The following is a 13,176-nucleotide window of genomic DNA, read 5'->3' on the forward strand; positions in this document are numbered from 1 at the left end:
GTTTTAATAAAACACCCTTATTTACCTTGAGCTTTACTCATTGGGCAGTTTGTTAGAAACACGTACTATACCATAGGCTTTTACATTCTGTCCAGTTTATTAGAAACACCCCATTTACCTTGTAATTCCACTTATTGGTTTACAGTATATATTAGGAACACTTACCATAGTTTTACCTTTGGTACTGATCTAAAGTTTTTTTTTTTTTTTTTTTTTTTAATGTGGACTCTTCCTTAGAGGAGCAGACTGCCTCGCCCAGCCCCTCTCCTCCTCCATTTGCCTCATCCAGTAAGAATGGGATCTCCCATGCCATGCCCATGGGCCAGTGGCAGGAGAGCCTCAGCTCTCAGGACTCAAAGAGTGACCAGTCGAGCCTGGCATTGCTGCACGTTAATGGCTTCCATCAAAAACTACCAGAAGAGATTTTGGCAGCCCAGTCCTCCCCCAATGAGCACGAGCAGACAGCTGATGTCACACCTCCAGCCCTGCCTCCTAAAACTCGGAAGACCAAAAGCCCAGAAGTGCCTTTAGAGCTGGAGCACTCGGACCGAGGCGACTCGGACATGGACGAGGACACGTACTCAAGCAGCCAAGAAAAGCCCAAAAAGGTACTGTCAGACGTCCTAGTCATTTGAGCTGAACTGAGTTCAGCAAGTTTAGAGTTGCAATCTTGTTTTATTTTTGGACACCTGATTTGAATATGCTACGTTTTTTGGCCTTGCTTGCATTTTAAGACAATAAACGTTTAATATCTGTCAACTATGGTCAAAATAAGACTCTGAAGATATGAAAATATGAAATTAATCTTTTATATTATATGTAGACATTGTTTTAGCAGTATTAGAAGATATTTAAACCTGTTTTTACCTTTTTCTGCTTGCTGACAGCAGGTTTTAACTGTTGCAGCTACAACCCAAAAGCCAAAACAGTAGGGACAGTATGCAGAATGCAAGTAGACAAACAACAAAGACTTTTATTTGGTTGCAGATAGTATGTATTCTTAATGTATGCCTAATGTATTTCATGTTGTGTCTGCCAAACTTTAGTTTAGTTTGGTAATATACATCCATTCCTGCATTTCAGTTACACATTTCAAAAAAAGGTTGTGTCCGTGCGAATTTAGGACTAGGGCTGGTTAAAATAAATAAATATAGCCGCAAGCGGCAATCTGCGGGTTCAAGCACCAACTTGCACAATGGTGCCTACTGGAGCATTGAATGGTGATGTGTAAGAAGGTCTAATATGATTGGAGATGCCCTGTCACATTTAGAAATTATCAAAAGATTTTCACCTGTTATTAATGTTGAGCAGAGGCCTTTCAACCTGATCAGTGCTTTCACATGTAAATCTAGTGAAGTTTGTAGGATATTCATTAAGTGAGTTAGAACTAGTCAAAAGGTGTCTACATGTTATTGGTATTGATCAGGTGGCTTCAACCAGAATGTTCACAAAGTGGTGTTCAGATTGACCTTTTAACCTGCAAAACAAGCTGAAATGTTTGACCAAACAAGTTTAAATTAACACAAAGGAGTGTCTGATATGACATGTAATTACAAAGTTATTCTAAATCTAGCTCTGAATTAAATGGCGCTTCATCAAGCACCAACTGGCACAATGGTGCCTACTAGAGCATAGGATGATGATGTGTAAGAAGGTCTAACACAATTGGAGACATTCTGTCACATTTAGAAAGGATCAAAAGTCTTTTAACTTTTATTAATGTTGAGAAGAGGCACAAAGGAGTGAATGTTCTGATATGACATGTAATTACAAAGTTATTCTAAATCTTGTTCTGAATTAAATGGCGCTTCATCAGAGTGATATTGTACAGAGGTCTTTAACATTGTGAGATTACAGCAAATACTGCAGAGTTACAGCAATTTAGTTTAGAAATTCCAAGGGCACACAAATTGCTTGATGCCTGGAGAGTATTGTACGTGAAATTTTCACAAATTTTTTTAATGAATATTTACCTAGAGACTCTACAGTGTGCAACAAGTTGCACGCTTGCTGAGAAACAGTGCTCCAAATTTAACTGTTGGAGTGAATGGGGCATGTATCCGGAAGGACTAATTTGCATATGGCGGCCATATTGTTTACAAATTTCAACATTTTTGATGAATATTGAAGGCCATGCTCTCATGAGTATTTTGATACCAAACATGTCAGGATTGGTCAAAATACCTAGGACTAGTTCGCAAAAGTATGTTTTGCATATTATGCAAATTAGCAAAAAATCTATCGGGGTGGAAGTGCATGGTCCAAATTGGAAAGTTGTAGGTATTAACCGAAGGAATCCAGCAAAAAACGAATTTTGAATGTAGGTCTTATGGTTCTGGAGTTATTGAGCAAAATGTGAAAAAATAATTTCTTTGTTTATAGCGCCACCACTTGACCAATCAGTGCCATTTTTGTTGTGCTCCGAGATGCACTGATCCTACATCTACCTACCAAGTTTCATGTCTCTAGGCCTTATGGTCTAGGCTGCAGATATGCTTTTTCAGGAGAAAAAGAATAATGAAAAGTAATGAAAGCGAAAATAATTGCTAATATAGCCGCAAGCGGCGATTTACGGGGTTCGAGCGTTACAGGCAAAGAGGCCCCTGGAGGCCAGTTAGGCTTAAAACATGTTGCCGGTTGACCGGCATCACCAAACTGGATGACCAGCATGGCAAAGGTGTTTGGCCAGTATGACCAAGCTGGATGACCAGCATTGCTATGATGACAAAGCTGAATGACCAGCAGGACCGTAATGACCAATGTGAATGACCAGAATGACCAAGCTGGATGGCCAGCATAACCAAGCTAGGTGACCAGCGTGACCATAAAGATCATAATGACAATGCTAGATGAGTGGTGTGAGTAAACTAGTTGAAATTCATTGATAAATTGAGCTGTAGTGCTCAGCTGGTTTTATGTGGTCTCTTGCTGCACTCTAGTGGGCATTTGGTGAAACAACTTCAGTTCTTATGAAGAAAAAAATACAAGCCACAATAATCCTGCTGAGAGCCTAGCAGGGAGGCATAAAAAGGGTACATATCAATGACCAATAATATCAATAAAAGTGTATAAGTTTTGACCTGATTAACATTCAGCCTGTCAAAAGCTTGCTGGAATGCGATTGGCTAATAGTGACCACAAAAGTGTCCCAGGCGGCTGACCAGCATGAACAAGAAGGATAAAGATGTTCAATTAAGCAAAACAAGCAAGATTAATAAGTTCAGCAGAGCTTTAATTTAGAATAATTCACCTGTAGCTGTTTCACCAAATGACCACCAGAGCGCAGCAAGGGACCACATATAACCTGCTGAGAATGTATTTGTCTATTAGAAAGAGAGATGTTCCTATCCGAGCACATCTATTTATTACAGAGAGAAGAAAAGTCTGATTGGGCTCCAAATTGGTAGTCATGATCAAGTGGTCTGTACATATACGTATGTAAATTTGTGTGTTGATAGGGTCAAAGGTTCCTGACTTCTGACCATTTAGGTTTGAAAAAAGCGATAATACAGGCTTGAGGCCTGCAAAATCGCTGGTGCTATTTCGCCATATCAGTGGCAAATTATATCCGATTTGGCTCAAAATGCAAACAAGATCACTTTCAGTCTACATATGCATGTAAATGTCTGTGTTGATAGGGTCAAAGGTTCCTGTCTTCTGTCCATTTAGGTTTGAAAATAGCGATAAATAGAATAAATTGAAAATAGTTAATTTCTCACTGTAGAGCCTACTGAAGACTTATTTGGCTCATACTTGGCACATGTGCTTGAAATGCCATTGTTAATCAGTAGCTTCAACAGTTTTGGCATGTTTAAAACTTTGACAGAGTTTTGGCCAAATAACTCTGAAAAGGCTTTCACGTACATGTTTGTTCAAAGTTTATGGGCCTCAAATAGTTAAAATGTCAAGATTTTTTTGATAATTATTTACCAACAGGGTCTCAAGATTGCATCAAGACCAAATTTGTTTTGATTGATTAAGGACTTAAAGACAAGTTCGAAAAGAGCCATTTTTACTCTTTTGGCCACTGATGAAAATCTTTGCATTTTTGGTAAACACATGTAATTACAAAGTTGTAAAGGCTACAGCAAAGTATACAACTAAAAAAGAATAACAAGCCTAGGCCACTTGTACCTTTAGATATAACTGATTTTCTGCTATAGTGCCCCCTTGAGGCCAATCAACGCCATATTTTAATGGATGATAGAAGGCCCTCATATACATGTAGGGTATAAGTATAGTCCTGATTGGTCATTGTTTAGCCTGCCAAAATCTTGCCGGAATCTGATTGGCTAATAGCGATCGCAAAAATTTGCATATCAAATTTTCCTTCTGTGAAACATTAGGACATAGGCCATAGATAAGCTTCATAGCTTGTATGGTTCCTGAGAAACAGATTTTTAGCTTTGGCTCCGCCCCCTGGGCGCGTATGTCTACACAGATTGATGGGCTACCTCAGAATCATGTTGGCATCAAAGGTCTAAAGTGGCATTAGTGTAGGTTTAAGCATTCAAACGTTACAGCTGTTAGAGTAAATTTGGGTGTGCTACGGTAAGCTTAATTTGCATATGGCGGCCATATTGTTTATTTCACAATTTTTTCGATAATTATTGAGGTTGGGACTCTGCTGAGTTGTTTGACACCAAATATGACAGGATTGGTCAATGACCTTAGGACAAGTTCTCAAAAGTAGGTTTTGCATAGTATGCTAAATAGCAAAAAATCTAAGTGGGCGGAGCTTAGTGGTTCTATTGACCTTTTTGATTTGCCATTAACCAAGGAATCATATAATGCAAGAATTTTTGCTCTAGCTATCAGGGCGTGGGAGTTACAGGGCAAAAGGCGTTTTGCTTTGCCATAGCGCCCCCTTGAGGCCGATCGGGCTCATCTTTTGAATCTGAGTAGCGGTGAGAAGTATGAAATATGACCAAATCTCAGCCCTGTAGGCCTTCTTCTGCCCGATCACTTCTATGGCAGAATAAGAATAATAAGAATAATAATAATCGGAACAATTACAATAGGGTTTCTAGCACTGCGTGCTCGAACCCCTAAATATAGCCGCAAGCGGCAATCTGCGGGTTCAAGCACCAACTGGCACAATGGTGCCTACTGGAGCATTGAATGGTGATGTGTAAGAAGGTCTAATATGATTGGAGATGCCCTGTCACATTTAGAAATTATCAAGATTTTCACCTGTTATTAATGTTGAGCAGAGGCCTTTCAACATGATCAGTGCTAAAATTCACATGCAAATCTATTGAAGTTTGTAGGATATTCATCAAGTGAGTTAGAACTAGTCAAAAGGTGTCTACATGTTATTGGTATTGATCAGGTGGCTTCAACCAGAATGTTCACAAAGTGGTATTCAGATTGACCTTTTAACCTGCAAAACAAGCTGAAATGTTTGACCAAACAAGTTTAAATTAACACAAAGGAGTGCATTGTCTGGCATGACATGTAATTACAAAGTTATTCTAAATCTAGCTCTGAATTAAATGGCGCTTCATCAAGCACCAACTGACACAATGGTGCCTACTAGAGCATAGGATGGTGGTGTGTAAGAAAGTCTAACACAATTGGAGACACGGTCACGTTTTAGAAATTAATAAAAGTCTTTTATCTGTTATTAATGTTGAGAAGAGGCACAAAGGAGTGAATGTTCTGATGTGACATGTAATTACAAAGTTATTCTAAATCTAGTTCAGAATTAAATGGCACTTCTTCAGAGTGATATTGTACAGAGGTCTTTAACATTGTGAGATAAGAGCAAATACTGCAGAGTTACAGCAATTTAGGTTAGAAATTCCCAGGATGATCAGATTGCCTGATGCCTGGACACTATTGTATGTGAAATTTTCACAAATGTTTTTAATGAATCTTAACCTACAGACTCTACAGTGTGCAACAAGACCGAAATGGAGGTGATAGGCCAAATATCCAGAGACTAGTTTCAATATAGCTATTTTTAAACAATTAGCAATTATGAATGAACAAAGCACTTTTTAAACATAGCTGTATTGACAAATGTGTCAGAGCCACTGTACTAAATATGGCAATTAGATAAGACAATTAGATGTCAAAATAGTACAGTATGATTGACATATACTAGTTTTTTTGGAACAGCGCCCCCCAGTGGCCAGATTGTTTCAGCACTTTGCAGGTCACTACAGTGTCTCCACCTGAACATAACTGCCAAGTATCATCCTGATTGGGCAACATTCAGCCTGCCAAAATGTCTGCTGAATGCTGATTGGCTGATGGTGTTCAGCCATGTTGATTGATTCAGTTGCCCTTTGAACATCCTTTAGAGGCTGGATGATATATACTGTCTGCAAAGTTTCAACTTGCTAGGTTGCACGGTTGCTGAGAAACAGTGTTTCAAATTTAACTGTTGGAGTGAATGGGGCATATATCCGGAAGGACTAATTTGCATATGGCGGCCATATTGTTTACAAATTTCAACATTTTTTGATGAATATTGAAGGCCATGCTCTCACGAGTATTTTGATACCAAACATGCCAGGATTGGTCAAAATTCCTAGGACTAGTTCGCAAAAGTATGTTTTGCATATTATGCAAATTAGCAAAAAATCTATATAGACGGAAGTGCATGGTCCAAATTGTAAAGTTGTAGGTATTGACCGAAGGAATCCAGCAAAAAACGAATTTTGACTGTAGGTCTTATGGTTTTTGAGTTATTGAGAAAAATGTGAAAAATGAATTTCTTTGTTTATAGCGCCACCACTTGACCAATCCGTGCCATTTTTGTTGTCCTGATCCTACATCTACCTACCAAGTTTCATATCTCTACGACTTACGGTTTAGGCTGCACAACTGCTTTTTCAGAGGAAAAAGAATAATAATAATAAGAAGAAGAAGAAAAATCTTAACAAAAACAATAGGGTTCTACGCACCTTCGGTGCTTGAACCCTAATAATAATAAGAAGAAAAATCTGAGCAAAAACAATAGGGTTCAAGCACCGAAGGTGCTAATGAGGTGATTTAAATGGACAGCCTCAACAGGTATTATAATCATGGTTTGGTATAAATGCAGCATTCACACATGGCTTCTAAAGAGTCAAAATAGGTACAGTATCTTATGATCCAACAAATTCCAAAAACAGGAACACTAGCCAAGTGGTGAAGCGTTTCATGTGTTTTTGTCCCATCCGTCCTGCAAAACATTTTAAGGTATATAACAATATGGGCCTGTCATTGTAACATTTTTCATATGAAAATTGTCTACACATTCTTTACTGGGAACAGGTCTGGACTGCAGGCAGGCTAGTGCAGTACCTGTACTATCTTCTGCATTGCACTCCTTTTTAATGTGTGCAGCATGGGGTTTTGTATTGTCCCTGGAAAAAGATGTGTTCTTGAAGCAACATATATTTCTCTAAGGTCTCAATGTGCTTCGCCGCATTAATACTACATCCCAGAAGTAACTAACACAACTCTATACAACTCATGACAGTCCCTAGCATTTGGACCTGTTGGTACAAACAGTCTGGATGGTCCTTTTTTCTTTGTTCTGGTGCTTATAGCGTCCATTCCTGCTCGAATACCACATCATCTGACCACAGTACACATTTCCACTGTGCAATAGTCCATCCTAAATGTCTCAGATCCCAGAGCAGTTGACACCAGGTAGGCTTTTTGTGGATACTCCTTTTATACCAAATCCAAATCCACTTACTTGTTGTCATTATCTGTTTGAAATCATCACCATTTATTTAGTTTTTCTCTTTTTTTTTTTTACCTATTTACAAATCCTAGATTTTCCACATCCCTTTGTGTTGCAGGCATGAAATACAGGAATAGATGTATATTATTAAATTAAATAAAGTTATGCAGATAAAACATTAAATGTTGATAAAATTAAATGTTAGAACCACTGACCTTTTTCCTTATTTGCAATTTAATTCTGTTCTATTTTAAATTTATAAATGTAAATATAATATTTTTTAAATGTATATTCTGTTCTATATTTTATCCCATAAAATGTGTTCTTACAGCTTACAGGTCTGCTAGTAACAGAGTTTTCTGGACTTTCTGAAGTTTTAGCTCAACAGCTCCTGAATGCTGCATGTTCAGTGACTGATAACTAATAACTAACTGCTTCTTGTTGTTTAATGTACTTCTAATTGCATCATGATTGTGAATGCATTGCATCACTGCATGTTGCTGCAGGTAGTCTATAGAACGACCTTTGACCCCTACTCCCTCTGACTAGGCCTGTCACGATAACAAAATTTTCAGGACGATATGTTGTCCCAGAAATGATTGCGATAAAGGATAATATTGTCATTTTAAAGCGCCACTATTGAAAATGCTTTTTCCTGCTTCTGGGCTCCCAAAGGAGCTTTAAGACAATGTGCCACACTAATAATATACTACCATTTTACAGTTAAACTAACTTTATATTATTAAGAGCAGACATTGGGCTCCCTATATAAAAATATTTTAAAATCATAAATACATAAATAAATAAATAAATAAAACAAATAAAGTATAACCACACTGGGAATGTGGGTTCTGAAAAAAAACTGCACTAAATATTAAACAGACCCTTAATCAAAAAATAAAGTGACAACAAATAGATTAAAGTAACATTTACATTATTTATTTTTTAAAAGCTCTGAACACATGGGCACTTACAGATTCCTTTTTTCTGATCATATATGTTTAATATGCTGTAAAACACACATTAGCTTAGTCCATATGATCAAAAACACAGATAGCTCAGCAGGCCAGAACCTTTGCTATAAATTTTTTTTTAATGTAACTGTCATACTAATTCAGAGCAAGAGGCTTGAGACAGGATCTCTCTGGGGGAACAATTTTTATATTCAATATTCAGCTGGATCAATTGGGCTGAATGATTGTGCTTTAAACAAGATCTCAAGTAAGTAGTATTACCAGCTTTCTTTTCCACTGTTGTGAAACCTTGTAAACATACCGGCTGATTCGTGTTGATGGCTCATTTTGGCAAAATACCCGCGAAAATACCCTCACACCGGAGATGAAGAATGCGGTTTTAAAACACAGCCCATCCCGGACTAAACTTCCTCAAACTTTCTCTAAAGCTGTTTAGTTTTGAGAAAGTCCATGTAGCCTCGAATACATTCGCTAGCTAACACACCTCCCCACACACACTGCCCGCTGTATGCGCGTGCGCACGAGTGTGTGTGTGTGTGTGGCTGCTGCTCACTCTCCCTGCTGCATAAGCTCTGCGTGCACTCAGTTCCCAAATGATAGATGTCGCTGTCTGACCAATCTGGCGAGAGAGCAGCACAGCGGGACTCGCACTCTCATGTAAACAAATCCACGCGGAAACACGCGGCTGTTATCGACGTCGACAAAATTATCGCGATAAAAAAAAATTTGTACGATAAGTCGATAACAATTATCACGACAGGCCTACCTCTGACCCCTGCATGCTGTCGGCTGTGTGTGTCCGTTTGTATTCACGGCGCTTTTCTCTGTTTGCAGGAGATATTGCCACACTCTGTCACGGACTCGTTAAGCGGTAGTGGCCCAGAAGTCAATAGTCTCCAGCCTGGAGATCTATTTGACGTTCAGCTGTCTAAACTAGACAGCAGTCTGGGCATTAGTGTCACGGTACTGTTCGGAAAGGTTTTCTCACTCTTCTTTTTTTCTCGTTTTCCTTGTTACTGATGACGCTGTGTGTGTTGTTGTGTGTTGTCCCTGTAGCTGCACTGCTCTCTGAAAGCTCCTCGCTTGGCTTCAGTTTTGGGAAAGTAGATTTGCCTCTCTTTGCATGCAGAATTTTACAGGCTTTTCCTATTGACTCCCTCCACTCAGCATTAATGGTAAAATCCAAGAACAGTAGGTACATTTACGGCACTGGACACGGCTGTAAGTCTTTTCTGACTCCTCCCACCGGGAGAACTGACCACTTACTTCACAGACTTCAGTTTCAACCCTAATCAAGTCAGTTCCTTATTAGTCAAATTAAATCAAATCTGATTAAAGCTAATGTTTAATTAGAAATGAATTGCCCTGAGTAAATTATATTAAACTAAATGATATCTAAATATTTGTGGACAATGCTCCTCATGATACATGTAACAGCTTAGTCCTAAATTGCTTTGCATTCATACTGTTTTTTTTGTTTGTTTGTTTTTTTCCTAATCAAATATGAAACAATGTGGGTGTGCAGGTCCTGCATGATCCACACAGTAACAATCAAGCAAAATATATAAAACTGTTTAATTAGGTAATCAGGTAATCTTGATATTAAACTACAGTTTTACTAATTTACATTAATTTACATGTTATTTTTTATTGCATTGGAAGTTGTTCAATTCTGGTCAAGGTTTTCTAAGCACTGTAGAAATGTATTGACAATAAACAGTGTGTGGCCAAATGTCCAGCAGCTTTCTTAATGTAAGATATACCAACAGATGTATTAGAACTAGTGGTATCAATCGATTAAAAAAAAAATCTGATCAGTCACAACAATATTCTGTGATTAACTGTGGTTAATCAGACTTGTTCTTCTTTAAGACTCAAGTAGTTTTTAGTGGATATTTGCTAACACTTTACATTAAGTGTTGACTAACTAACATATATTAATGCATTAGTTACCATGAATAAGACATGAGGTAACACATTAACAATGCTTGGGTAATGTTTATTAAACATGGAACAACGGCATTAAATAGTGTTACTTTTACATGAACTAATGTTTAAAGTAAAGCATTTGTTAAGATGAACAATAAATCATACACATCATTAAAAATGCTAACTAATGTTAGATAAACAAATAACTACTATGTGTGTTAACGTTTAATTGTTGACAGTCCTAATTAGAACTAATCACTGCTGAATTTGTGATATTCAGTTTTCTACTGGTGACAACCTCATTGTCAAATCGGGATTGGAATTGAAGTCTGCCCAGGAAATGTGTCAAAGCCTACATATACCAGTTTACACTAGCATTTCCCAATCCTGCTCCTGAATCACTTTACTGATCTTTACTGATCATATCCTTACATTTTACTGATCTTATCCTTACAGGGTTTAAAGCAGGAAAATATTAATATGTGCAGAGGACCAGAGTTGGGAAATACTGTCCTACTTTGACCTTATTATATACAGTATACAGGGCTTCTTAAAAGTAAGATAACTGAAAACAGTTAGGCAGACACTGTTCTTATTGTAAATACAATTCGCTCTGAAAAAAAGGGCAACTTGTTAGGCTTTGTCACAAACATGGTGGGCAAGATGTGTGTGTGAACTGGTAGAGAATTTCACCAGAAAAACAGTGGTGTGCTTCATGGTAATGTACGATATTTGTTCATGTGTTCTAACAGCAGTGCGTGGCTTAGTGATTAGCATGTTTGCTTTCGCTGTGGTCCTACGTCCCAATCTGAGGTTCCATGTTCCATGTGTCTGCCTGCGATGTGCCGGATGCATTCCACTGTTTCCCGCTTTCAGTTGAGAATATGTTGTGCCGCACACTAGTGTGTAATGGTGTGTAACATGACTTGTGAGGCATTGTTATAAAACGCCCTCAGGTGTCCAAAAAAGGCACAATATAAGTATAATCATTCATCATCATAATCATTAGTGGTTTTATGTGAAACCAAAACATTGACCATAAAGTAAAACACGCCACAGTTTTTCTTGTGAATTTTTTTCCAGTTTAATGTGTAAAAAAAAAAAAAAAAAAAAGGGTTACAGTGAATTGAAATCTAAGATGGCGGCATTTAAGATGTCCACCGTGTTAATGACAAGGGCTAACAGGTTTCTCTCTTCCTCCACAGCTTGTTTCTAAAATTGGACCACTGTCTGCCAAACTGTTTAAATTTCATATGGCCGTTTCCTAACATTTGGGTAATACTGTATTATATAAGGAATGCTGGTTTATTTTGCTGTAATGCCTGCATTCATTTGCATTTGATGATGACTGCTCCATTCCTCAGCTTGTGTGATTTAGTGTGATTCCTCCCTTACTCTGAATGATTTTACATGCATGCTGCTTTACATTACCTCTTAATTAGGCAATAAAGGCAATGCAAAGATCAAAACTGATAACTGCATGTTAATGCATGAAGTAACAGAATGCTCCATTTTTGACACAGGTTGTACCAGAAAACCTTACTTTGTAGGCTTCAAATACTGACAGCCAGGTTCCAAAACTGGGATTTAAAAAAATATATAACATATTGTGATAAAGTTAATTCTTTTCCATAATGAAATGATAAAAAATAAACTTTCATATATTTGAGATTCATTGCACACCAACTGAAATATTTCAGGTCTTTTATTGTTTTATGCTCATGAAAACCCAAAATTCCTATCTCACAAAATTAGCATATAATGAAAAGGTTCTCTAAACAAGCTATTAACCTAATCATCTGAATCAACGAATTAACCCTAAACACCTGCAAAAGATTCCTGAGGCTTTTAAAAACTCCCAGCCTGGTTCAATATTCAAAACCGTATTTATGGGTAAGACTGCCGACCTGACTGCTGTCCAGAAGACCGTCATTGACACCCTCAAGCAAGAGGGTAAGACACAGAAATAAATTTCTGAACAAATAGGCTGTTCCCAGAGTGCTGTATTAAGGCACCTCAGTGGGAAGTCTGTGTGAAGGAAAAAGTGTGTCAGAAAACGCTGCACAACGTGAAGAGGTGAGCGGACCCTGAGGAAGATTGTGGAGAAGGGCCGATTCCAGACCCTGGGGGAGTCTGGAGTAGAAACATCAGAGCCACCGTGCACAGGCGTGTACAGGAAATGGGCTACAGGTGCAGCATTCCCCAGGGCAAGCCACTTTTGAACCAGAAACAGCAGCAGAAGCTCCTGACCTGGACTACAGAGAACCAGCACTGGACTGTTGCTCAGTGGTCCAAAGTACTTTTTTCGAATGAAAGCTAATTTCTGCATGTCATTCAGAAATCAAGGTGCCAGAGTCTGAAGGAAGACTGGGGTGAAGAAAATGCCAAAATGCCTGAAGTCCAGTGTCAGGTACCCACAGTCAGTGATGGTCTGGGGTGCCATGTCAGCTGCTGGTGTTGGTCCACTGTGTTTTATCAAGGGCAGGGTCAATGCAGCTAGATGCAGGAGATTTCGGAGCACTTCATGCTTCCATCTGCTGAAAACCTTTATGGAGATAAAGATTTCATTTTTCAGCAGGACCTGACACC

The 13,176-nt window shown here is 38.3% G+C and overlaps 1 protein-coding gene across 6 annotated transcripts in view; it reads left to right on the top strand.

The window, feature by feature from the left end:
- The window catches only part of ptpn13 (protein tyrosine phosphatase non-receptor type 13), a 201,575-nt gene that overhangs the window by 144,501 nt on the left and 43,898 nt on the right, over positions 1 to 13,176 (top strand). For 3 of the 6 annotated variants that reach the window (XM_049466084.1, XM_049466085.1, XM_049466086.1), the window contains exon 23: positions 238 to 608. In XM_049466084.1, coding sequence (XP_049322041.1) covers positions 238 to 608 — 371 coding nt within the window. Of the gene's footprint in view, positions 1 to 237; positions 609 to 9,492; positions 9,637 to 13,176 lie in introns of all 6 variants that reach the window. The other 3 variants (XM_049466083.1, XM_049466081.1, XM_049466082.1) reach the window with 2 other exon arrangements.

Source organism: Astyanax mexicanus, chromosome 17 (genome assembly GCF_023375975.1).
Source record: "Astyanax mexicanus isolate ESR-SI-001 chromosome 17, AstMex3_surface, whole genome shotgun sequence".
NCBI classification, from domain to species: domain Eukaryota; kingdom Metazoa; phylum Chordata; class Actinopteri; order Characiformes; family Acestrorhamphidae; genus Astyanax; species Astyanax mexicanus.